The 22264-nt window shown below is 48.8% G+C and overlaps 1 protein-coding gene across 3 annotated transcripts in view; it reads left to right on the top strand.

Annotated features, from left to right (window-relative positions):
* htt (huntingtin) overlaps positions 1–22264 on the top strand; it is a 48510-nt gene that overhangs the window by 9678 nt on the left and 16568 nt on the right. For all 3 annotated transcript variants that reach the window (XM_062520510.1, XM_062520509.1, XM_062520508.1), the window contains 34 exons: positions 184–623; positions 2615–2738; positions 3044–3162; positions 3533–3644; positions 4126–4263; positions 4542–4700; positions 5332–5429; positions 5899–6038; positions 6348–6411; positions 6760–6860; positions 7081–7227; positions 7993–8113; positions 9185–9330; positions 10352–10503; positions 10720–10925; positions 11363–11486; positions 11714–11838; positions 11972–12082; positions 12717–12794; positions 13536–13759; positions 14536–14614; positions 15014–15175; positions 15516–15571; positions 16100–16248; positions 16587–16723; positions 17029–17145; positions 17635–17757; positions 18328–18590; positions 18899–19041; positions 19653–19896; positions 20477–20618; positions 21342–21521; positions 21727–21903; positions 22238–22264. The exon at positions 22238–22264 is cut by the window's right edge and continues 50 nt beyond it. In XM_062520510.1, the coding sequence (XP_062376494.1) occupies positions 184–623; positions 2615–2738; positions 3044–3162; positions 3533–3644; positions 4126–4263; positions 4542–4700; positions 5332–5429; positions 5899–6038; positions 6348–6411; positions 6760–6860; positions 7081–7227; positions 7993–8113; positions 9185–9330; positions 10352–10503; positions 10720–10925; positions 11363–11486; positions 11714–11838; positions 11972–12082; positions 12717–12794; positions 13536–13759; positions 14536–14614; positions 15014–15175; positions 15516–15571; positions 16100–16248; positions 16587–16723; positions 17029–17145; positions 17635–17757; positions 18328–18590; positions 18899–19041; positions 19653–19896; positions 20477–20618; positions 21342–21521; positions 21727–21903; positions 22238–22264 (4928 nt within the window). The remainder of the gene's footprint in view (positions 1–183; positions 624–2614; positions 2739–3043; positions 3163–3532; positions 3645–4125; positions 4264–4541; positions 4701–5331; positions 5430–5898; positions 6039–6347; positions 6412–6759; positions 6861–7080; positions 7228–7992; positions 8114–9184; positions 9331–10351; positions 10504–10719; positions 10926–11362; positions 11487–11713; positions 11839–11971; positions 12083–12716; positions 12795–13535; positions 13760–14535; positions 14615–15013; positions 15176–15515; positions 15572–16099; positions 16249–16586; positions 16724–17028; positions 17146–17634; positions 17758–18327; positions 18591–18898; positions 19042–19652; positions 19897–20476; positions 20619–21341; positions 21522–21726; positions 21904–22237) is intronic.

Here is a 22264-nt window from a genome sequence, read left to right as displayed (position 1 = left end):
CAATCGTCCAAATGAAGTCTTTTTGGTTGTTATGCAACATGCACCTTTTTGATGTCCATTTTCCTCTTTTTCTTTCTTTCTTCCTTTCTTTTTTCTTTCTTCTTTCTTTCTTTTTTCTTTCTTTTTTTCTTTCCTTCTTTCTTTCTTTCTCTCTTTCTTACTTTCTCTTGCTCTCTCCCTCAGCGTCCGTCACCAGCGAGTCGGGCGGCAGCGACGCGGCCTCGTCGTCGGGCGTGTCCTCGCTGACGCCGGCCGACATCATCACCCAGCAGCCGCGCTCCTCCCAGCGCGCCCTGCAGCCGGGCGACTCGGTGGAGCTGAGCGGCGCCGGGGGCGACAGCGGACCCGACGACAACGACAACGCCGGCGACGACGGCGACGAGGAGGACATGCTGAGCCGCAGCTCCAGCGGCGGGGCGGGAGGAGGAGGAGGAGGAGCGGTCATCCCCTCGACGGCGGCGACCAGCGAGGAGTCCGTGGACGACGCCGGCGACTCCAGGCAGGACCAGCCGCCGCCTCCGCAGCAGCAGCAGCAGCGGCCGTCGGTCGCCCCGAGCGACAGCTCCCAGACCACCACGGAGGGGCCCGACTCGGCCGCCACGCCCTCGGAGTGCCCCGAGCTCGTAAGTGTGCCACCGCGGCGGCCCAGCCCCTGTCCGAGCCCGAACCCGCCCTCTCCGACCTCCACCGAGGGGCCCGACGCCTCCACACACTCGGACAGCTCGTCCTCCACCGGCGAGGCCTCTTCGGCCTACAGGCCATCCTCTTCCTCCTCTACCTCCTCCTCCTCTTCCTCCTGTTCAGTGGCCTCTCTGGCCAGCGGGAGCGACAAGGTCAGCAGGCGGCTTCAGCACAGTTTGCTCTTTTTCTAATCCCCCCCCCTCGTCTTTTTTCCTTTTTTTCCCTCCTCCTTCTCTTTTTGGTTTCATGGGGAGAGGGAGGGTGGCTTTTGGGGTCTTCCCTCCCAGTTCTGCTCGTTCGTGGTCTCGCCCCTTATTGCATTGGAATTCTCCTTTCTTGCACGTGCTCTGATTGGCTGTGTATTGAGGAAAGAAAAAAATACTCCTCCCCCTCAGATGTAGACTCCGCCTCTATGACCCCATGACCCCCCCCAACATGATCGTTGTCATCCTCGGCTCGTCTCTCTCTCTCTTTCCCAGAGATCTGTGGGCTCCAAAACCTCGTCCTCCTCTCCCGTTAAGACGGCACGCATGGATTGTGTCATTCCTCCAGCATCCGCGTCTGCGTTACTGATTTCTTTTTTTTTTTTGTTACGTCTAGATAGCAATATTTTTTTCCTGTCTTGTTCCTTTTGAAGTTGCCTGAAACCCATGAGCATGTTCGCTTGCCAGCGAAGAGACCTGAACGCCACCGTCCCAGCCACTGGCCCGAGTTGTGTTCCCCTGTTTAAACATGCCCTGAACAGCCCAAAGAAAGGCCTGCGCATCAAAAGTGCAAACTTTACTCAATTTTACACATTTAGCTTAGGAAAAAAGGATCAAAATGAAATATGATAAAATACAGTCATGGCTGAAAGTATTGGCACCCATGCTAAAGTTGACTAAAAAGTGGAGTATAAAATCATCTTTTGGAAATTGATCTTAATGCCTTAAGTAATAAAATGAGGAAATATCCAACCTTTAAGGACACCAATTTTCTTTGTGAGTGAGTAATGTATCGTAAATAAATAAATGTTTTCTTTAAAATACTGGGGTCATAAGAATTGACACCCCTATGTAACCCTATGGGAATTTAACACATAGGGTTAACATAGGGGCAGGCAGATTTATATTTTTAAAGGCCACTTTTTTCATGGATCCAAGGTACTATGCATCCTGATCAAGTTCTAGCCTATTAGCCTGTTAGCCTGTTTGATTTGCATTGAGCTCAATGAGCATCAAATAGGCTAACTGAACAAAACACCATGCCAATCTGTAGATATGGTGAATGGTGTGTGATGATGTGAGGCAATTTTAGTTCTAATGGTCAAGGGAACTTTATCAGGATGCATAGTATCCTGGATCCATGAAATAAGTGGCATTTAAAAATAAGAATCTGCTTGACTCTATAGGAATTGAACACATAGGGTTAACATAGGGGTGCCAATATGTATGACCCCAGTATTTTAAGGAATTATTTATTTCTGATACATTATTCTTTCACAAAGAAAATTGGTGTCCTTAAAGGTTGGATATTTCCTCGTTGTATTAGTTAAGGCATTAGATCAATTTTCAAAAGATTATGTTATATTCCTCTTTTTTTGTCATAGCTTTAGCATTATTACAACTTTTTAACAATATGTCCGTGCAATTCCAGCACAAGTGTAAGCATACTTGGCGGATAAGTCAGTCTGAATGAAATTCTTGCCATTTCACCAGGCATGGCTGTGTATGTGTAGGCCTTTTCTCAGGCACAAAGCAGTTCTACTGGGCATTGTTTCCTTACCATTTTATGACAAGTAGTAATGAATGGTCAATTACTGTTTAATGAATGTTTGCTTATCTTTGTTATTCTGTCAACAGCATACAATTCAGCCTAGACCTAGCTTTGTCTGAATATGTCAGTTGAGTGTAAAAACTATTTGTCTGTGTGTGTGTGTGTGTGTGTGTGGAAGGTTCTGGATGGTAGTGAGAGCCAGTATTCAGGGATGCAGATCGGAACACTACAAGATGAGGAGGAAGAAGGGGGCGCTCCTGGCCCAGACGAACCTCTGGAGTCCTTCTCCCAGTCCGTGCTCGGTACGTGTGCCAACGCCAGAAATGCTCGCACGATGAAAATAAAGTCTGTGAAGCAACAGTGTGCCTTGGACATTGGTGGGAGTTCAGTCCCACGTATCACGGAAGTAATATGTTAAGCAAGAGTGTTTCTTGGACATGAATTCAGTCCCACGTATCACAGAAGTAATATGTGAAGCAAGAGTGTTTCTTGGACATAAATTCAGTCCCACGTATCACGGAAGTAGTATGTGAAGCAAGAGTGTTTCTTGGACATGAATTGAGTCCCAGAGGTAATGTGTGTCCTCCTCGTGTCCCTGTCACCACAGCCATGACGCGGCCCCACCTGCTGGAAGGGAAGGGGCACAACAGGCAGGCGTCGGACAGCAGCGTGGACCGCTTCATACCAAAGGATGAGCAGCTGGAGCCCACGGACCCGGAGCCCAAGGTGAGCTGGCCGGGACAGGTGAAGGAGTCTCGCTCTCAGACACATAGCCACAAGCTGAGCTGCCAGGGACAGTTAAAACAGTCACAGGCCCAAACAGAGACAGACACAGAGACGCTAGCCCCTTTCACATTGACCGAATTTAACGCTAAATCAGCCGAATTTAAGACACAGAGACACAGAGACACAGAGACACAGAGACACAGACACACAGAGACACAGAGACACAGAGACACAGACACACAGAGACACAGACACACACAGAGACACACAGACACACAGAGGTCCTTGGTTGAGGTTTAGCTGACAGTCTTACACGGTTGTGCTAGAGAAGGAGCAATCGTGAGACTGACCATGCTTGTTGCTCCTACAGCCGTCCAGGATAAAAGGGGAGATTGGACACTACACCGACCCCAAGGAGGAGCCTCTGGTCCACTGCGTGCGTCTGCTGGCCGCCTCCTTCCTACTGACTGGACAGAAAAATGGTGAGGAGGACGACGGGTCTATTAAATGAAATCTGCAAAATAGCCAAACTGGCAGAGTAGCCCATCATATAGTGGGTCGATTGAATGTTTCCAATATAATGTTTCTGGAAAGCAGTCATTAAATCACTGATATCAAATATGGACATTATGCAGAACTTTTCCACCAGGATAAATAAGTATATTATTTGGTGTTAATATATTAACTTAATACGTATATTAACTGGTATCATTTAAGAGTTCTGTGTGATTGAAATACACCTTTTATTGTTAAAACACACCTTTTTAACACACCTTTTTATTTTGGGATGTTCTGCTGCACAGCAATGTTGGCAAGCATCCCTAGCTTATGGAGGCTGCAGGCTGTGGTGTGTGTGTGAGCTGATCTGCTTGTGTGGTGGGTGTGCTCCAGGCTGTGATGTGTGTGTGTATATGTGTGTGTATGTGAGCGTGCTGACCTGTGTGTGTGTCGGCTGCGCTACAGGGCTGGTGCCGGACAAGGAGGTGCGGGTCAGTGTGAAGGCCCTGGCCGTGAGCTGCGTGGGGGCGGCCGCTGCTCTCCACCCCGAGGCCTTCTTCAACACCCTCTACCTGGAGCCGCTGGAGGGCCTAGCCCCGGATGGTGAGTATGCACACATACACACACACACACACACACACACACACATAGAGAGAGCCCAGGCATGATGCACTACACTGGCTGGTGCTGTTCATAGTGGAATCACAGATGCCGTGGAGATCATATGTCACATGTCATTAAAAAAGGAAGAAAATAATTGATCAGATGTGTTCTATCCCATTGGAATAGAGGCTTTTAAAGCTTCAGGTACAGCAAAGAATGCATGCTGAAGTGTGTGTACAAACATGTGATGACCGCTACTCATGCGTGGACCTCCACAGAGCAACAGTACATCAGCGACATCCTGAGGTACGTGGACCACGGTGACCCGCAGATCCGGGGGGCCACGGCCATCCTGTGCGGCGCGCTGATCCAGGCCATCCTGCTCAAGACGCGCTTCAACGTGGAGACCTGGCTGGCCACCGTCCAGAGCGCAACTGGTGAGTGTCCACCGCGACCAGACACACTCACAGAGGGCCTCTCAAGAGGGGCTTAATGTGGAGTTCTACCTGTTCCCTCTCAAGAGGGGCTTACTGTGGAGTTCTACCTGTTCCCTCTCAAGAGGGCCTTTCAGTGGAGTTCTACCTGTTCCCTCTCAAGAGGGGCTTACTGTGGAGTTCTACCTGTTCCCTCTCAAGAGGGGCTTACTGTGGAGTTCTAACTGTTCCCTCTCAAGAGGGGCTTACTGTGGAGTTCTAACTGTTCCCTCTCAAGAGGGGCTTACTGTGGAGTTCTAACTGTTCCCTCTCAAGAGGGGCTTACTGTGGAGTTCTAACTGTTCCCTCTCAAGAGGGGCTTACTGTGGAGGTCTAACTGTTCCCTCTCAAGAGGGGCTTACTGTGGAGGTCTAACTGTTCCCTCTCAAGAGGGGCTTACTGTGGAGCTCTAACTGTTCCCTCTCAAGAGGGGCTTACTGTAGAGTTAACAATGTTCTTCATTTAGGAGTCTGATCACTGCACACTACTCTCTTTTCTTTCTTTCTTTCTTTCTTCCTTTCTCTCTCTCTCTCTCTCTCTCTCTCTCTCTCTCTCTCTCTCTCTCTCTCTCCCCTTTTCCCCCGCTCCTCCACAGGAAACCCCATCTCGCTAGTGGACTTGGTGCCTTTGCTGCAGAAGTGCTTGCGGGACCAGTCGTCGGTGACCTGTAAGATGTCCTGTGCTGCTGTGAGGGTGAGTAGCAGATGAGACCCTGTACCTAAGGATGGATGCAACTGGGACAATAATATACTGTACTTTTTTATCATATTAAAATACTTATTACTAGAACTGTTGTAGCACATCAGAGGAACCACTGTAGCTGCTAGCTAGACCACAATCACAAACATCGTCGCTAGACCAAGAAACTGTTTCATGGTCAATCGCAACAATTTTTTTCTTTCATACCTACAGTAAGTCTACATCCCAAGCTAACTAACAAGGTGTGTGTGTGTCTGTGTGTGTGTCTGTGTGTGTGTCTGTGTGTGTGTGTGTGTGTGTGTGTGTGTGTGTGTGTGTGTGTGTGTGTGTGTGTGTCTGTGTGTCTGTGTGTCTGTGTGTCTGTGTGTCTGTGTGTCTGTGTGTCTGTGTGTCTGTGTGTCTGTGTGTCTGTGTGTCTGTCTGTCTGTCTGTCTGTCTGTGTCTGTGTCTGTGTCTGTAACAGCACTGCATCATGGCTTTGAGCAGTAGCAGCCTGAGTGAGCTGGGCCTGCGGCTGCTGATTGACCTGCTGGCCCTGCGTGACTGCTCCTATTGGCTCGTCCGCACCGAGCTGCTGGAGACGGTGGCCGAGGTGGACTTCAGGTAGTCAGCCTTCTCTATACACACTACACTACACACTACACACTTAACGTTCTCTGCTGCTGGGCCTAGATCCAGACGGAGGACAGGCCGTAACACATCAAAATAGATTTATTTCAAAATAGATATATTGTTTATATAATGTAATAGAATATATAACTGTGGCAAGTTTCTTATTAATATAATGCATCATTTTAGATAACGGGGGCTCATTCTATTGCATAAGACACGTTTGGTCGGCTCGTTTTTTTGTACATGAGAAGATCAAATGTGCATTAGTACTGTAATAATCATGTTGTCCTTGTCCTTCAGATTGGTGAATTTCCTTGAGAGGAGAACGAATAGTTTGCACAAAGGAGAGCATCATTACACTGGGGTATGAATACACACACGTGTACACGTCACCACACAACACTTTTGCTGTGACTGGGCATGCCCTGTTGTACTCCAAATGGTCTAATTGTGTTTTGACGTGGTTGCTGTTTGCTAAACACCCACACATCAACAATAATTAACAATCCTGGTTTCATTGAAAATCATGCATGCATCATAAATGTGTTTTACGTGGTTAGTAGTTTAATAGGTTAGTGTTTGATGTGATTTAGTGTGTTTTGTAGTGAAGCATCTTATTGTTTGACATGGCTGCTGTTTTGTAGTTTGATAGCTTAACGTTTAGCATGGTTAGTGTTTTGTAATGGCTGTATTGTGTCCCTTCTGTTCCCAGCTGCTCAGACTACAGGACCGGATCCTCAATGATGTCATCGTCTATCTTCTGGGGGACGAGGACCCCAGAGTCCGACATGTTGCTGCTGCTACTGTCAGCAGGTACACACACACGCACACACACACACACACACACACACACACACACACACACACACACACACACACACACACACACACACACACACACACACACACACACACACACAGGATACACATAGACACACACACAGATAGTACACTTTTACACAGAACACTTCTAACACCGCAATAAACGTGTGTGTGTGTGTGTGTGTGTGTGTGTGTGTTTTCGTTTCTTCAGGGTGGTGTCACGGCTGTTCTACGACTGTGACCAGGCGCAGGCTGACCCCGTGGTGGCCATTGCACGGGAGCAGAGCAGCCTGTACCTCCAGCTGCTGATGCACGAGACCCAGCCGCCCTCCCAGTTCACCGTCAGCACCATCACCAGGTGCAGTCACTTCCTGTGTCATTAGCCGCACTGTGTATAAGCCGCGGGACAGTGTTTTGTGCAAGTTAAAAAACAAAACTATATGAACTGCTCCCATGTATTTATTAGCCTCATAGCTGAAGAAATATTGCGAAATCAATGAATAAGCCGTGGCCCACCGAGTGTGATGCTAATGATGACGAGATGCAGCCCACATCTGGAACATTCCACTGTCTCAGAATTCCATGGAAGCTTGGATCTTAGTCAGTAGAACACCACAGTAACCGCCTGGACCGCACAGAGCTCATCCAAGGCAGCGTTGAGCAACATCATTGTGCAAGAGTGCAACTACACGCCTACTTACTGGGCTCCAAAATGTTAGGGGTTTGGTCCTTGGCCTGTGTGATGCCTTCACATCAAGCCTTGAGTAATCCTTTATGCAGAAACCCAAACTGTATAATCTGTATAATCCTTCATACAGAAAAGAAAACATAAGCTCCCTGGCAGAGCTAATAACATACACATAAACACGTAGAGCTTGTTTCTGGGGTGCAGACCAGAACTTGTAAAGCAATGTAACGTAAATTGTGCCAAGCCTGAAAGAGCAAGAAGTATGTATAGCAGCATGTGTATCGAGGATTAACAATCTCTTTAATATCCCAGAAGGGCCGTTTCTACAGCACACCTCAGCCACACAAATCACAATTGATACCAAAATGGACAATAAATACGTGACAAAAAAGAAAACAACATTTGAAACGTAACAACATACTTCTGTGTTTATAGGACATACAGGGGCTACAACTTGTCCCAGGGCACCTCAGACGTGACCATGGAGAACAACCTGTCCCGCGTGATCAGCGCAGTGTCTCACGCGCTCTCGTCCTCCACGTCCAGAGCCCTCACGGTGAGTGGGTTCCCCCGTCCAGCCCCTCCCCCCCTCACAGGGTCAGGCTCAGGAGGACCAGGGTTAACCTCACAAGTGCTACAGAAAACCTCTAAATGTGAAAATATTCCAATTTCTTATCTTAGAAACCTAACGATAAGAGTTTTTGTCCCAAAGACTGTATCTGTGGTAATGTTGTTCAGGGAAGGAGGTGGTCTTGTTTCCTACAGAAGCATTTGTTGTGGTTTTAATAGGTTTTAGATTCTATAAGAGGATTATGGTTGTGGCGCCTATAGTGCTGGCATGTAAACAATACAGCTGATCATGCAAAGGGAGTCTTGTGTTAATCTTCTAAAGCCAACAAGAGCAAGCTCTGCAGACTGAGGTGTTGTCATTTTAGGATGTTCATCTAGCCCAGGGTCTCTCAATGGGGGGCGTTCGCACAAGCTGATGGGTTTTGATGAATTATTAGAAGAGGTTGTGCATAACCAAAGAGCTATCATGAACATGAGGCATGGTTGTGCCCTCCTTCATATGAAAATCTTGAACTTAGAAATAGCCACGAAAAAATGTAAAATATCGCAAAGCCATTGAACTTGAATTGGGGTTGCCAAAGTCAAAAGGACCATTTCAATACCCAGCCTAAATTTAAGGATTTCATTGGGCTTGTAAAATTGCAATTGAGTTTATTTTTTATAATTTATGGTAGGAGCAGGCTTCACTCAGTCTCTTGTGTTTCTTTTCAGAGTGCTAGGCCAAACTTATAAGTTAACTCAGAACAGAAAAAAGGCTGCACTTTCGGCATAGCGCCTTCCTCAGTGTGCTCCTCAGTGAGAGTTTATGCGAGTTTATTTTTTCTAAATCAAAGTTGAATATATACTATTTTAACATCAGAGAACACAATACAATACTCGATTCATCCATTCTATGTCCTCTTTAAGTGGTAATGGGCTAATTTAGCATGAGTGGGAGTGGGCTTGGTAATGGATATAGTCTATCTACAGGTTTTTTAAAAAGGTTGGTTGTCGGGGGGAGTTGACTGTGTGTTGTTTTGATGCAGTTTGGAGTTGACTGTGTGTTGTTTTGGTGCAGTTTGGCTGCTGCGAGGCCCTGTGTCTGCTGAGCGGCAGTTTCCCAGTGTGTACCTGGAGCACAGGCTGGCACTGCGGCTACATCAGCTCCTCCGCCAGCCACTTCAGCCGCACCAACCAGAGCCGTACCCGCGGACGCTCACACAGGTACACACACACACACACACACACACACACACAGTTGGCCAGCCACGTCAGCCTCTCCAGCCTTTACTGTATTTGCAGCTGCAGTATAAGAAACTGTACAGCTAACATGAGCTCCCCCTGTATTATTCCTGTTTACCCCTATTTACTCCCAGCTCTTATCTTCTCTCTCTCTCTGACACACACACATACATCTATATACATCATACTGATTGTTTGAGTTCTGTGTGTGTCTAATGTGTCATATCTGTGGTCTGTGCAGCCTGCCGATATGTTGTTTCTAATGGTGTGTAGCTTGGTGGGGTGCTTAAGTACTGTACTTAAGCCGTATGTTTACACCCTTTGGTATTCTCTGTCGCTGTTTATTCTGTCAGCCTCTGTCCCCTGTATACAGTGCTGTGTGTGTGTGTGTGTGTGTGTGTGTGTGTGTGCTGGTGTTGCTGGTGTTTCCAAGAAAGCATAATACTGTAACTGTAGCAATTGCTGTGCTGTGTGTGTTTCTATGCTGGTGTGTCCAAGAAAGCATAATACTGTAGCAATTGCTGTGCTTTCCACAGACTCAGCGGTGGTCAGATGATGGGGCCCCATGAGTTTGTGGACCGCACAGTGTTCTCATGTAGAAACGTTAATTTAACGCTTAATCAGTAAATCAGGTTTCTATGGCCAAGTATACAGTGCTTGCGTGTGTAAGGAATTTGGTCTCTGCATTTATTCCATCCGGGAATTAGTGAACACACACAGCACACACTAACCCGGGGCAGTGAGCCTTGCTACAACGGCACTCGGCATCCCTTCCGTTACAAGCCCGAAGCCCTAACCAGTTGGCCACGGCTTCCCCTTATTTTGTTACATACAGAAATGTCAGTAAATATTCAAATTCGTATCATGCAGTTCTTTTATTGTTACCATGTGTTCATGTTACCTGCAGTGTGTGTGTGTGTGTGTATGTATGTGTGCGTGTGTGCGCGTGTGGGTATATAGTGCATTGAGAGTTAAAGTGCCTGTCACCCCACCCCACCCCCAGCCTGTCCCAGTCGAGTGCCCCTGAGGAGGCGCGGCGGTGCCTGACGGTGGGCATGGCCAACATGGTGCTGTCCCTGCTCTCCTCCGCCTGGTTCCCCCTGGACCTCTCCGCCCACCAGGACGCTCTGGTACTGGCCGGGAACCTGCTGGCCGGTGAGCTGCTCATCACTGGTTCATCTTACACACACACACACACACCTAACCAGACCTTGTACACTTTTGAAAGTTTAGCTTGATAGCCTCAGATTAACTTGTCAGATTTGCTGTATGGAGTCACAGACAAATGTCATAATCAAATAGAAATACCCCTCCCACTCCAACACACACACAACCTCCTCACACACACTCTCTGTGTGGCATCTTTTGCAGCTGCGTCCCCCAAGTGCATGAAGAGCCCGTGGAGCGGCGAGGAGGAGGGCAGCGCGGCGGCGGGGGCCAAGCAGGAGGAGCCGTGGCCGGCGCTCAGTGACCGCTCGCTCATCGGCATGGTGGAGCAGCTCTTCTCCCACCTGCTCAAGGTCCTCAACATCTGCGCCCACGTGCTGGACGACACGCCGCCCGGCCCCGCCGTCAAGGTGACTCACACACAAACACACACACACACACACACACACACACACACACTCACACACACACACTCACACACACACACACACACACACACACTCTCAAACACACCCACACACACTCATGCACTTGTGCGTGAACACACACTCACACTTGCGCATGCACACACACACACACACACACACACACACACACACACACACACACACACGGGTGCTCTGTGATGAATGATTGAGTCAGTAGTGAGCTGAATGGGGAAACAAAGGATCAAAGGATGTTGGTAGAATCACTGTGGTCAATGTAGTCAGGCATACAGTATGTTTGAGAGTGACTATAGCTTAGGCCTACAGTATGTTTGAGAGTGATGTAAGCAAGAGGACCTATTGGAGTGTGCCCCCGCTGTGCCGTTGCTGATGGGTTGTGTTGTGTTGTGTGATGTGCCCAGGCCACGCTGCCCTCCCTGGCCAACCCCCCGTCCCTGAGCCCCATCCGCAGGAAGGGCAAGGACAAGGACACGGCCGAGCCGCCCGCTCCCATGAGCCCCAAGAAGGGGGTCGACCCCAACACAGGTACTGCAGCTCCGCACTCAGGCCTGCCGCTGAAGCAGTGTCCGAATCGCCCACTTCGCTCCTCTTTCCTCTAAGCTACTCTGTATAGTGTCTATATAGTGTGTAGTGTGCATTGCGTGTAGTGTGTGTATATAGTGTGTAGTAGCATATAGTATGTAGTGTGTGTGGCGTGAGTTGGCCAGCGTGTTCTGAGTGGAGCTGTGTCCCCCTCTGCCCTGTGTCACCAGGCCGGCCAGCGGACAGCACAGTGGCTGCACCCGTCAACAAGTCCACCACCCTGGGCAGCTTCTACCACCTCCCTCCCTACCTGAAGCTCTACGACGTCCTCAAGGCCACCTATACCAACTACAGGGTGGGTATCACACACACACACACACACACACACACACACACACACACATAGATGACCAGAGAGGGCCTGATTGCAGCGGTGTTGTGTATTCTGCCTATTCTGTGTGCCCATTGTGTTGTGTTGTGTGGTGCAGGTGACCCTGGACCTCCACAGCACCAATGAGAAGTTTGGTGGTTTCCTGCGCTCCACTCTGGACGTGCTCTCCCAGCTGCTGGAGCTGGCCACGCTACACGACATCGGGAAGGTACCTTCTCTCACCCCACTGGCATTTGCTCTGCATCTAATGGTCCACCTCCTCTCCACCTCTCTGCCTCCTCTCTGCTTTGTCTCTGCACCTCTTCTCTACCTCTTCTCCACCTCCCTTAACTCCCCATCTCTTCCTCTCCACCTCCTCTCCACCTCTTCCTCTCTTCCTCTCTACCTCCTCTCTGCTTTGTCTCTGCACCTCCTCTCTGCCTCTTCTCCACCTCCCTGAACTCCCCATCTCTTCCTCTCCACCTCCTCTCCACCTCTTCCTCTCTTCCTCTCTACCTCCTCTCTGCTTTGTCTCTGCACCTCCTCTCTGCCTCTTCTCCACCTCCCTTAACTCCCCATCTCTTCCTCTCTGCCTCCTCTCTGCCTCTTCTTCACCTTCTCTACCTCTTCTGTATCCTCTCACTCATTCCCACCTCCTCCTCCATCTCCTCTTCTCTATTTCCTCTCTAGCTTGCCTCCGCACCTCCTCTCTGCCTCTTCTGCACCTCCTCCTCTCCACCTCTTCTCTTCTATATCCCTCTCTCGTTCGTCCCCACCTCCTCTGCACCTGCTCTGCCCCTTTGTCTTGTTGTCATCCCTCCTTTCTAACTGGCTCTCCTCTCCACATCTCTCCTCTTCACCAGTGTGTGGAGGAAGTCCTGGGGTACCTCAAGTCCTGCTTCTCCAGAGAGCCAACACTGGCCACTGTCTGTGTGCAACAGGTGAGATTGACCGGTTGGTGAACCCAGCCAATTCTGACATACATACCAGTTTTCACCTGACCTTCACAGATACAGGTGTAGTAGGACCGCTTGTGATGAGGTCCTACCATCTTCATCTCACATTTTTGATTTTGATATTTTCAAAAGCATACAAGCTCACTTCTCCACTCTACAATACACATTCTCATCCCTTACAGAAATATCCGGTTTCTGGCGAACAGTTGCCGGAAATTTGCGGGAAGGTCATATTTTCACATGCAAATTACGGTTCTGGCAAACAGTAGTCAACTTTTGGCAATGTTGCAGCAAATTTGCAACAATGTACTATGCAAATTAGTTTTTCACCAGAAGCTCACTGGAATTTCGCCATTATTGACTGAGAGTGTGGTGAACACATTTGCCACTAGTGGCAAATGCAAATTACGGTTCTGGCAAACAGTAGTCAACTTTTGGCAACGTTGCAGCAAATTTGCAACAATGTACTATGCAAATTAGTTTTTCACCAGAAGCTCACTGGAATTTCGCCATTATTGACTGAGAGTGTGGTGAACACATTTGCCACTAGTGGCAAGCTTCTCATTGTTGCCTGAACTTTGCTGGAAGACAACATGGGCAAACCTCTGGCAATATTTTCTAGTGAACTCATTTGTTTCCCACAAGCTTGCTGCAAATCTGCCGCAAACATTTCATGTCATTTTTGTAAGTGCCATCATCTGCTGTGTCCCCTCCTGCTCTCTCCAGCTACTGAAGACGTTGTTTGGGACCAACCTGGCTTCCCAGTACGAGGGGGCCGCCTCGCACCCGTGCCGCTCCCAGGGGAAGGCCCTGCGTCTGGGCTCGTCCAGCCTGCGGCCCGGCCTCTACCACTACTGCTTCATGGCCCCCTACACCCACTTCACCCAGGCGCTGGCCGACGCCAGCCTCAGGAACATGGTGCAGGCCGAGCAGGAACAGGACGCCTCAGGGTACGCATGCACACACACACGCACACACGCACACACGCACACACACGCACACACGCACACACACACACACACACACACACACACACACACACACACACACATATACACACACACACACACATATACACACACATACACACACACACACACATATACACACACACACACACACACACACACACACACACACACATATACACACACACACACACATATACACACACGCACACACGCACACACGCACACACACACACACACACACACACACACACACACACACACACACACACACACACACACACACACACACACACACATATACACACACACACACACATATACACACACACACACACACACATATACACACACACACACACACACACACACACACACACACACACACACACACACACACACACACACACACACACACATATACACACACATACACACACACACACACACACACACACACACACACACACACACACACACACACACACATATACACACACATACACACACACACACACACACACACACACACACACACACACACACACACACACACACACACATACACACATACACACATACAATCACACATGCATCATGGCTGTACAAATGTGTACTCGTAAACGGTCATTCGACATGCCAAGCGAGTGCACACATGGTGACCCATGTATCTCCACAGACACACATGCAGGTACTGTATTTAGTGAACACACACATTTCCTACATCTCTTATCTTACCATACCTGTCGGCTCCACAGGTGGTTTGATGTCATGCAGAAGGTTTCCAGTCAGATGAGGTCCAGTATCACCAACGTCACGCGCCACAGAGGAGACAAGGTACGGTCCAGCGCTCCCGTGCTCCCGCGCTCACTCTCTAGATTATGTGCTGGCTAAAGTACCGGACCAGACTGTTTAAGATTGGGAAATATATAAATAAATAGATTTAACACCTTTGAAGTTTTTTGATCACCTCAGACACAGAACTTTTTCTTGCTTTTTAAGCCTTTAAGCTGTGAAGTGAAGTTCAGACTGCTTAACAGTCAAGTGCAGACTTCATGCATGAGAATGCAAGGTGTGAAAATTAAAAAAAAAAAAAGACTGACTTGATTATCAGTTTATCAATAAAGCTGCAGCCCTGTGGCATAAGCAGTGTTGCATGTTTCTCTGTTCATGTTACCACAATGGCACACTGAAATGCTGGTCCTCTCTTTGCCATGTCCACTTGGCCGTGTCCAGAACGTCATCCACAACCACATCCGTCTGTTTGAGCCGCTGGTCATCAAGGCCCTGAAGCAGTACACCACCAGCACCTCGGTGGCGCTGCAGAGGCAGGTCCTGGACCTGCTGGCCCAGCTCGTGCAGCTGCGGGTCAACTACTGCCTGCTGGACTCCGACCAGGTAAGGGATACTGACACAGTTCAGAGTTCAGCATGTTGCTGCCAGAGCTCTTAGGTGGGGAGCACGTTAGAAATACCAGCGGCAGCGGCAAAAGTTTATAAGTTATACCTTTTATAACAGTAATAATTTGATTAATTCAAATAAAAGTTTCTATCTTGCTGTGCTAATTTCTGTACATAATATTCACAAATATCTCACAAACGTCTTGTCCCACCCATAAAGAATTGTACTATTGTGAGTGGTTAGAATGTCTGAAGTTTTTCCTAGGATACATCAAGCTGACATTGAGGTGTTGATCCCTGTACATCTGACCGTCTCTCTTTAACCTTGTCTGTCTAAGGTGTTCATCGGCTTTGTTCTCAAGCAATTTGAGTACATTGAGTTGGGCCAGTTCAGGTGAGACTCTCCACACAGATAATATGAAATCTTTACCACACAGCTAAACTCCACACAGATGATGTGAAATCCTTACTGCACACAGCTAAACTCCACACCAATAATATGAAATCCTTACTGCACACAGCTAAACTCCACACAGATAATATGAAATCCTTACCAATTACCACACAGCTAAACTCCACACAGATAATATGAAATCTTTACCAATTACCACACAGCTAAACTCCGCACAGATAATATGAAATCTTTACCAATTACCACACAGCTAAACTCCACACAGATAATATGAAATCTTTACCAATTACCACACAGCTAAACTCCGCACAGATAATATGAAATCCTTACTGCACACAGCTAGACTTCATACAGATAATGCATAATCCATCCTGAACACAGCTTCACTCCAAACAAATAATATGAAATCCTTGCCACACAGCTAAACTCCACACAGATATGAAATCTTTACCACACACACAGCTCCACTTCAGCACCCTAACACCCCTGCTGTGTGCTTGCCCCTCTCAGGGATTCGGAGGCGATCGTGCCCAACATCTTCTTCTTCCTGGTGCTGCTGTCGTACGAGCGCTACCACTCCAAGCAGATCATCAGCATCCCAAAGATCATCCAGCTCTGTGACGGCATCATGGCCAGTGGGAGGAAGGCAGTTACTCACGGTGCGCACAGACACACACACACACACACACACACACACACAGACAAGACACACTCACAGACACACACACACAGATGCACACAAGATGCACACAAGATGCACAGACACACGCACACACACTCACACACACACTCACACAGACATACACACACACACACAGACACACACAGACACAGTTGTATATACAGTAAAGGGACAGACTCACTGAAAATATGTTTTTTTTTTAAAATAATATTTCAATTTAACAATGTTAAATAATGTTTCATATGGGTTTGGAAGCTATTAAGTGATTCCCAGCAACAGCACTGAGGTTGTGTTCTGCTGTGTGGTTCCCCTCAGCCATCCCTGCCCTGCAGCCCATAGTGCACGACCTGTTTGTGCTGCGGGGCTCAAACAAAGCTGACGCTGGGAAAGAGCTGGAGACCCAGAAGGAGGTGGTGGTGTCCATGCTGCTGCGCCTCATCCAGTACCATCAGGTAGGCCAACGCACAACCTCCGCTGGGACATGAGGGCAATGCACTGTGCGTGTGCGTGTGCGTGTGCGTGTGCGTGTGCGTGTGCGTGTGCGCGTGCGCGTGCGCGCGTATTGAGTAGGTGCTGGAGATGAATCCTGGTCCTGCAACAGAAGGATGTATTTGAATGTAGTGGAATTTTAATGCACTCTGTGTGTGTGTGTGTGTGTGTGTGTGTGTGTGTGTGTGTGTGTGTGTGTGTGTGTGTGTGTGTGTGTGTGTGTGTGTGTGTGTGTGTGTGTGTGTGTGCTGCGTACTGCGTACTGTAGGTTCTGGAGATGTTCATCCTGGTCCTGCAACAGTGTCATAAAGAGAACGAGGACAAGTGGAAGAGACTCTCTCGCCAGATCGCTGACATCATCCTGCCTATGATCGGCAAACAGCAGGTAACTGTTGCTCTCGCCACTGTCTCCAGTGTCTCTGTGTCTCGGCCACATCCCAGATCAGCTCTGGAGTGAAGGGGGAGAGAGAGGGAGCAGGGTTGGGTTAAGTCCCGAGATCACATAGCAGAGAGCTGTACTGTAGGTCTGCGGTGAAGTATAATGTGGTGACGATGTGCTTGTGTGTGTGTGTGTGTGTGTGTGTGTGTGTGTGTGTGTGTGTGTGTGTGTGTGTGTGTGTGTGTGTGTGTGTGTGTGTGTGTGTGTGTGTGTGTGTGTGTGTGTGTGTGTGTGTGTGTGTGTGTGTGTGTGTGTGTGTGTAGATGCATCTGGACTCCCATGTAGGTCTGGGTGATGAAGTATAATGTGGTGATGTTGTGCTTACATAAATGTATGTGTGGTAGATGGTGATGAAGTGTAATGTGGTGACGGTGTGTGTGTGTGGTAGATGGTGATGAAGTGTAATGTGGTGACGGTGTGTGTGTGTGTGTGTAGATGCATCTGGACTCTCATGAGGCGTTGGGAGTGCTCAACACACTGTTTGAGACGGTGGCTCCCTCCTCTCTGAGGCCTGTGGACATGCTGCTCAAGAGCATGTTCGTCACTCCGGCTACTATGGTCAGTATACGCTCATATTAATCACACACACACACGCATGCACACCCACACAGACACAGACACATTCACAAGTAAGAGTGCCTCAGGACTGAGCACAATTAACTAGTCCATGTTCACACTGACTTCTTTTCTTCTCCAGACGCTTGAATTTAACTGTGTTTTTTATTATTATTATGTAACAATGTGAATTGACCATTTAAATGAGCAAGGCGCAAACAGAAAATAACACAAGGCTTGTAAAAGCACAAGGTGCTCCTAGTTTTCGAAAGCTTACCTTTATTTCCCAACTATTAACCGCGGTCTATACATTGACTTTGCTAAATTACTTCAGCTTTGAGGTTAATAGAGGGGGGTAGTTAGTATGGTATTAATATGGTTTTGCTTCTTTAAACTTGCATAAAACACTGTCCTGTGGCTTATACACAATGTGGTTAATACACAGGGAATTTACTGTGTACTTTCGAGATATGAACCATGTGTCCGCGTGAACCCTGCCTTATTTTTGTTGACCATTTTTCCCCCTCTTGCCTGGTCTGTGCTGTGTGCTGTGTGCGGGTGCGCCCCCTGCAGGCGTCGGTGGGCACGGTGCAGCTGTGGGTGTCGGGCATCCTGGCGGTGCTGCGCGTGCTCATCTCCCAGTCCACCGAGGACATCGTGCTGTCGCGCGTGCAGGAGCTGTCCCTCTCCCCCTACCTGCTGTCCTGCCCCACCATCCGCCGGCTGCACAGCGAGGTGGCCGCCCAGGCGCCCCCGCCCCCGCCCCCGCAGCCGGCCGCCGGCCAGGAGACCAACGGGGAGCCCCAGCGCTTCCCACCGGAGGAGACCTTCGCCAGGTGAGCCTGACCACACGGCACCTGCAGACCTCCGTCCTGTCTACTCGGTGTTTGTTTAGAATGACAACATTGTCTTCTTCTTTTACATCTGTTCTCTCTTTCTCTTTCTTTGCCCATCCCCATCTCTCTCTCTATCTCTCTCCCCATCTCTCTCGCTCTCTCTCTCTGTCTCCCCCCCCCCATATCTGTCTCTCTCTCTCTCTCTCTCTCTCCCCCCATCTCTCTCGCTCTCTCTCTCTGTCTCTCTCTCTTTCTCTCTCTCTCTGCCCATCCCCATCTATTTCTCTCTCTCTCTCTCTCTCTCTCAGGTTCCTGCTGCAGCTGGTGGGGGTGTTGCTGGAGGACATCTCCAGTAAGCAGGTGAAGGTGGACATGAGTGAGCAGCAGCACACCTTCTACTGCCAGCAGCTGGGCACCCTGCTCATGTGCCTCATCCACATCTTCAAGTCCGGTGAGCGCCACACGTGGACCCGGCTGGTCATCGCGTCCACCCCAGTCCAGATTAGACTTGTAGATTAGGGAGCATAGAGCAACCTGCCCGAGTCACTTAAAGGTAGAGTAAGCACTGCTGAATGAAGTCACACTTGTTTATGTTCATGTTTACATTTCTGTTCCTGTTTCTTAGCAGATATCTAAAGGTTGGTCCACTCCACAGTAACTGACATTGTATTTGAACCAAAGAGTAATAAACAACAAAACATTTCAGAGAGGTTGCTCAGCCCTCTCCTTCAGTGCTCCCTGACACTCCACATAGTGTTTGTTTTGTTTTTGTATTGTTTGAGGGACAGACTGTCCCAACTTTATTTCCCCTGAATGGAGCCAGGGCTGTGTAAGGTTTTTGTTTTTTTGTACTTTTGAATGGAGAGCTGGCAAATAATGAGAAGATATTTGCTGAATATTACAAAAACTCTTTACTAAGACTTTGTTTAGAATGGCTTACCCTATCTGTAACTGTCACAGCACAAGAGCCTCTCAAAACAATCGCACTTGGACACAGTGTCATAAACAGAGTGTGTGAATATCAACATGCGGTTCCTCATCTGCCTCTGTTGTTTCCTCCAGGAATGTTCCGGCGCATCACCGCCGCTGCCACCAAGCTGCTGAAGGCCGAGGGTCCGGCGTCGGGGCCGGGGTCGGGGGTCGGCGTGGGCGAGGGCGGCAGCTTCTACACCCTGGAGGGCCTGAACGCGCTGGTGCTGCGCCTCATCACCACCCATCCCCCGCTGGTGCTGCTCTGGTGCCAAGTGCTGCTCATCATCAACTACACCAACTACACCTGGTGGTCCGAGGTGCACCAGACGCCCAGGTGAGTGAGTAGAGACGGGTAGGTGAGCGTGCAGGAGACGAGGGGGGGGGGTTGTGACGGGTGTGTGTGAGGGACGGTCGCTGGACACTTTTTTTTGTGTGTTTCTGGTGTGACGCTTTCAGATGCAAAGAACTGTTTCATAAATGAATGGTATAAGATGGAGGATGGAAGTTTTAGATGCCTCATAGAGGGTGTTTTTGATTGCATTTCTGACATCCACGTTGTACACAGTTCACGTTCATTGTGACAAATTTTGCATCCGTAGTCAGCATGCTATGCAGTTCCAAGGCTACACTCCTGTTGAATAGAGTCCTCTATGAGATGTAGCTCGTTGGTTCACCCCAGTGATGCTGAAGTGGAGCGCTCATGTGTCTCCCTTCCATTTTAGATTCAACTTTATTGTCATTGAGCAGAGTATCAATACAAAGACAACAAAATGCAGTTTGTGTCTAAACAGAGGTAGTGCAGTGTAGACAGTTGTATGCCGTTGGTTTACAGAAGGTGGTTTGCAGTAATATAAATTAACATGTATAAATCCGTCTGTATCCTGTTAACGTCTCGGTGACTGCTCCTTCCCCAGGAGGCACAGCATGTCCAGCACCAAGCTGCTGAGTCCGCACTCGTCCGGGGAGGGCGAGCAGGACAGGCTGGAGATGCGGCTGGCCATGTGCAACCGCGAGATCGTCCGCCAGGGGGCGCTCATCCTCTTCTGTGACTACGTGGTGAGACAGTGCGGCTCTGAGTCTGCCCGGCTCCACAACACCTCATCCTGCACAATACTGACCCACACGACAGTACTGACCCGCACGGCAATACTGACCATACCGCACTCGCTGCTGTGGACACACTGGTTGAACACAGATCTGGCCTCTCTGTTTACTTCGCCACAGTCAGGACGATGGCACGTTTTTGGACGGTGGCACATTGTAATTGTAAACACGAGCACTTGCTGTGAATTGACCGCTGCACACCACCACAATGGATTGGAAAAGAAACAGTATGGAAAGATGTGATTATAGTGTGGACTCTCAACTTTAATTCAAGGGTTTGAGCAAAAACTATAGCATTAACCGTTTGTGTGCCTGGCTGTAGGATGACAAAAATGTAGATTATCGATAAAGTGGCTTCAACAATCTCAGGCACAGAGATTGTCCTTGCTTGTGTCCCTGTCCAGATGCTAATGGTCCTGACTGTCCGCTGGCCAGTAGCTTCACGCAGTGCGTCCTGTGGATTTGAATTAGTGCCTGATGTCTTCCTTCCTTTCTTTCTTTCTTTCTTTCTTTCTTTCTTTCTTTCTTTCTTTCTATCTATCTTTCTTTCTTTCTTTCTCCCTCATGTTTTTCTCTTTCTCTTTGTCATTGCATCTGTGGATTTGAATTAGTGCCCGATGTCTCTCTTTCTTTCTTACGTCTTTCTCTTTCCCTCGGGTCATCGCTGCCCCTCAGTGCCAGAACCTGCACGACTCGGAGCACTTGACGTGGCTGACGGTGAATCACGTGCGGGAGCTGATCAGTCTCTCCCACGAGCCCCCGGTGCAGGACTTCATCAGCGCTGTCCACCGCAACTCCGCTGCCAGCGGCCTCTTCATCCAGGCCATCCAGTCCCGCTGCGACAATCTGACCAACGTGAGTGTCTCGCGCACGCACACACACACACACACACACACACCGTAGATTAAGTTATTTGATTGATTAATTGTAGAAGAGACGACTGCTGAGCATCACCACCCTCCACCAATCCCATCTCTTGCCTTATCCCTACTGTAATACGTTGCCATAAACACCTCGTCCTGTAAGGTGAAGTTTGTCCCTCTGCCCTCTCCGTCCCCAGCCCACCATGCTGAAGAAGACGCTGCAGTGCCTGGAGGGGATGCACCTGAGCCAGTCGGGGGCGCTGCTCATGCTCTACGTGGACAAGCTGCTCAGCACGCCCTTCAGGGTGCTCGCCCGCATGGTGGACACGCTGGCCTGCCGCCGCGTCGAGATGCTGCTGGCCGAGACGCTGCAGGTAAGGGGCTGCTCCGCTACGCCAAAACGTCTTCATTACACCATTATTATTATTATTGTGGTCAATATTGAGAATCACAAGGATTTTTATACAGTTTGGACAATTCAGTCAATGACTTTGGAAGCACCACTGATTTTCTAAACGTTCAAAATGTGCTTTTTATCAGTGGCACTACTGGTGATTAAATGTAATTCAACTGAAAAAACAAATTAGAACACAAATGTTTAAAAAAAGATATTTATACAACAGTTGGCACTGTGAAGTGAATGGTCCAGTGATGTTGAGAGTTGACAGTAGCTGTGTGTGTGTGTGTGTGTGTGTGTTGCGTCTCCAGAACAGCATAGCTCAGCTGCCTGTGGAG

This window comes from Sardina pilchardus, chromosome 2, assembly GCF_963854185.1.
Source record: "Sardina pilchardus chromosome 2, fSarPil1.1, whole genome shotgun sequence".
NCBI classification, from domain to species: domain Eukaryota; kingdom Metazoa; phylum Chordata; class Actinopteri; order Clupeiformes; family Clupeidae; genus Sardina; species Sardina pilchardus.
Note: the sequence above shows the minus strand (reverse complement) of the source record. Positions and strands in the feature narration are given on the sequence as shown.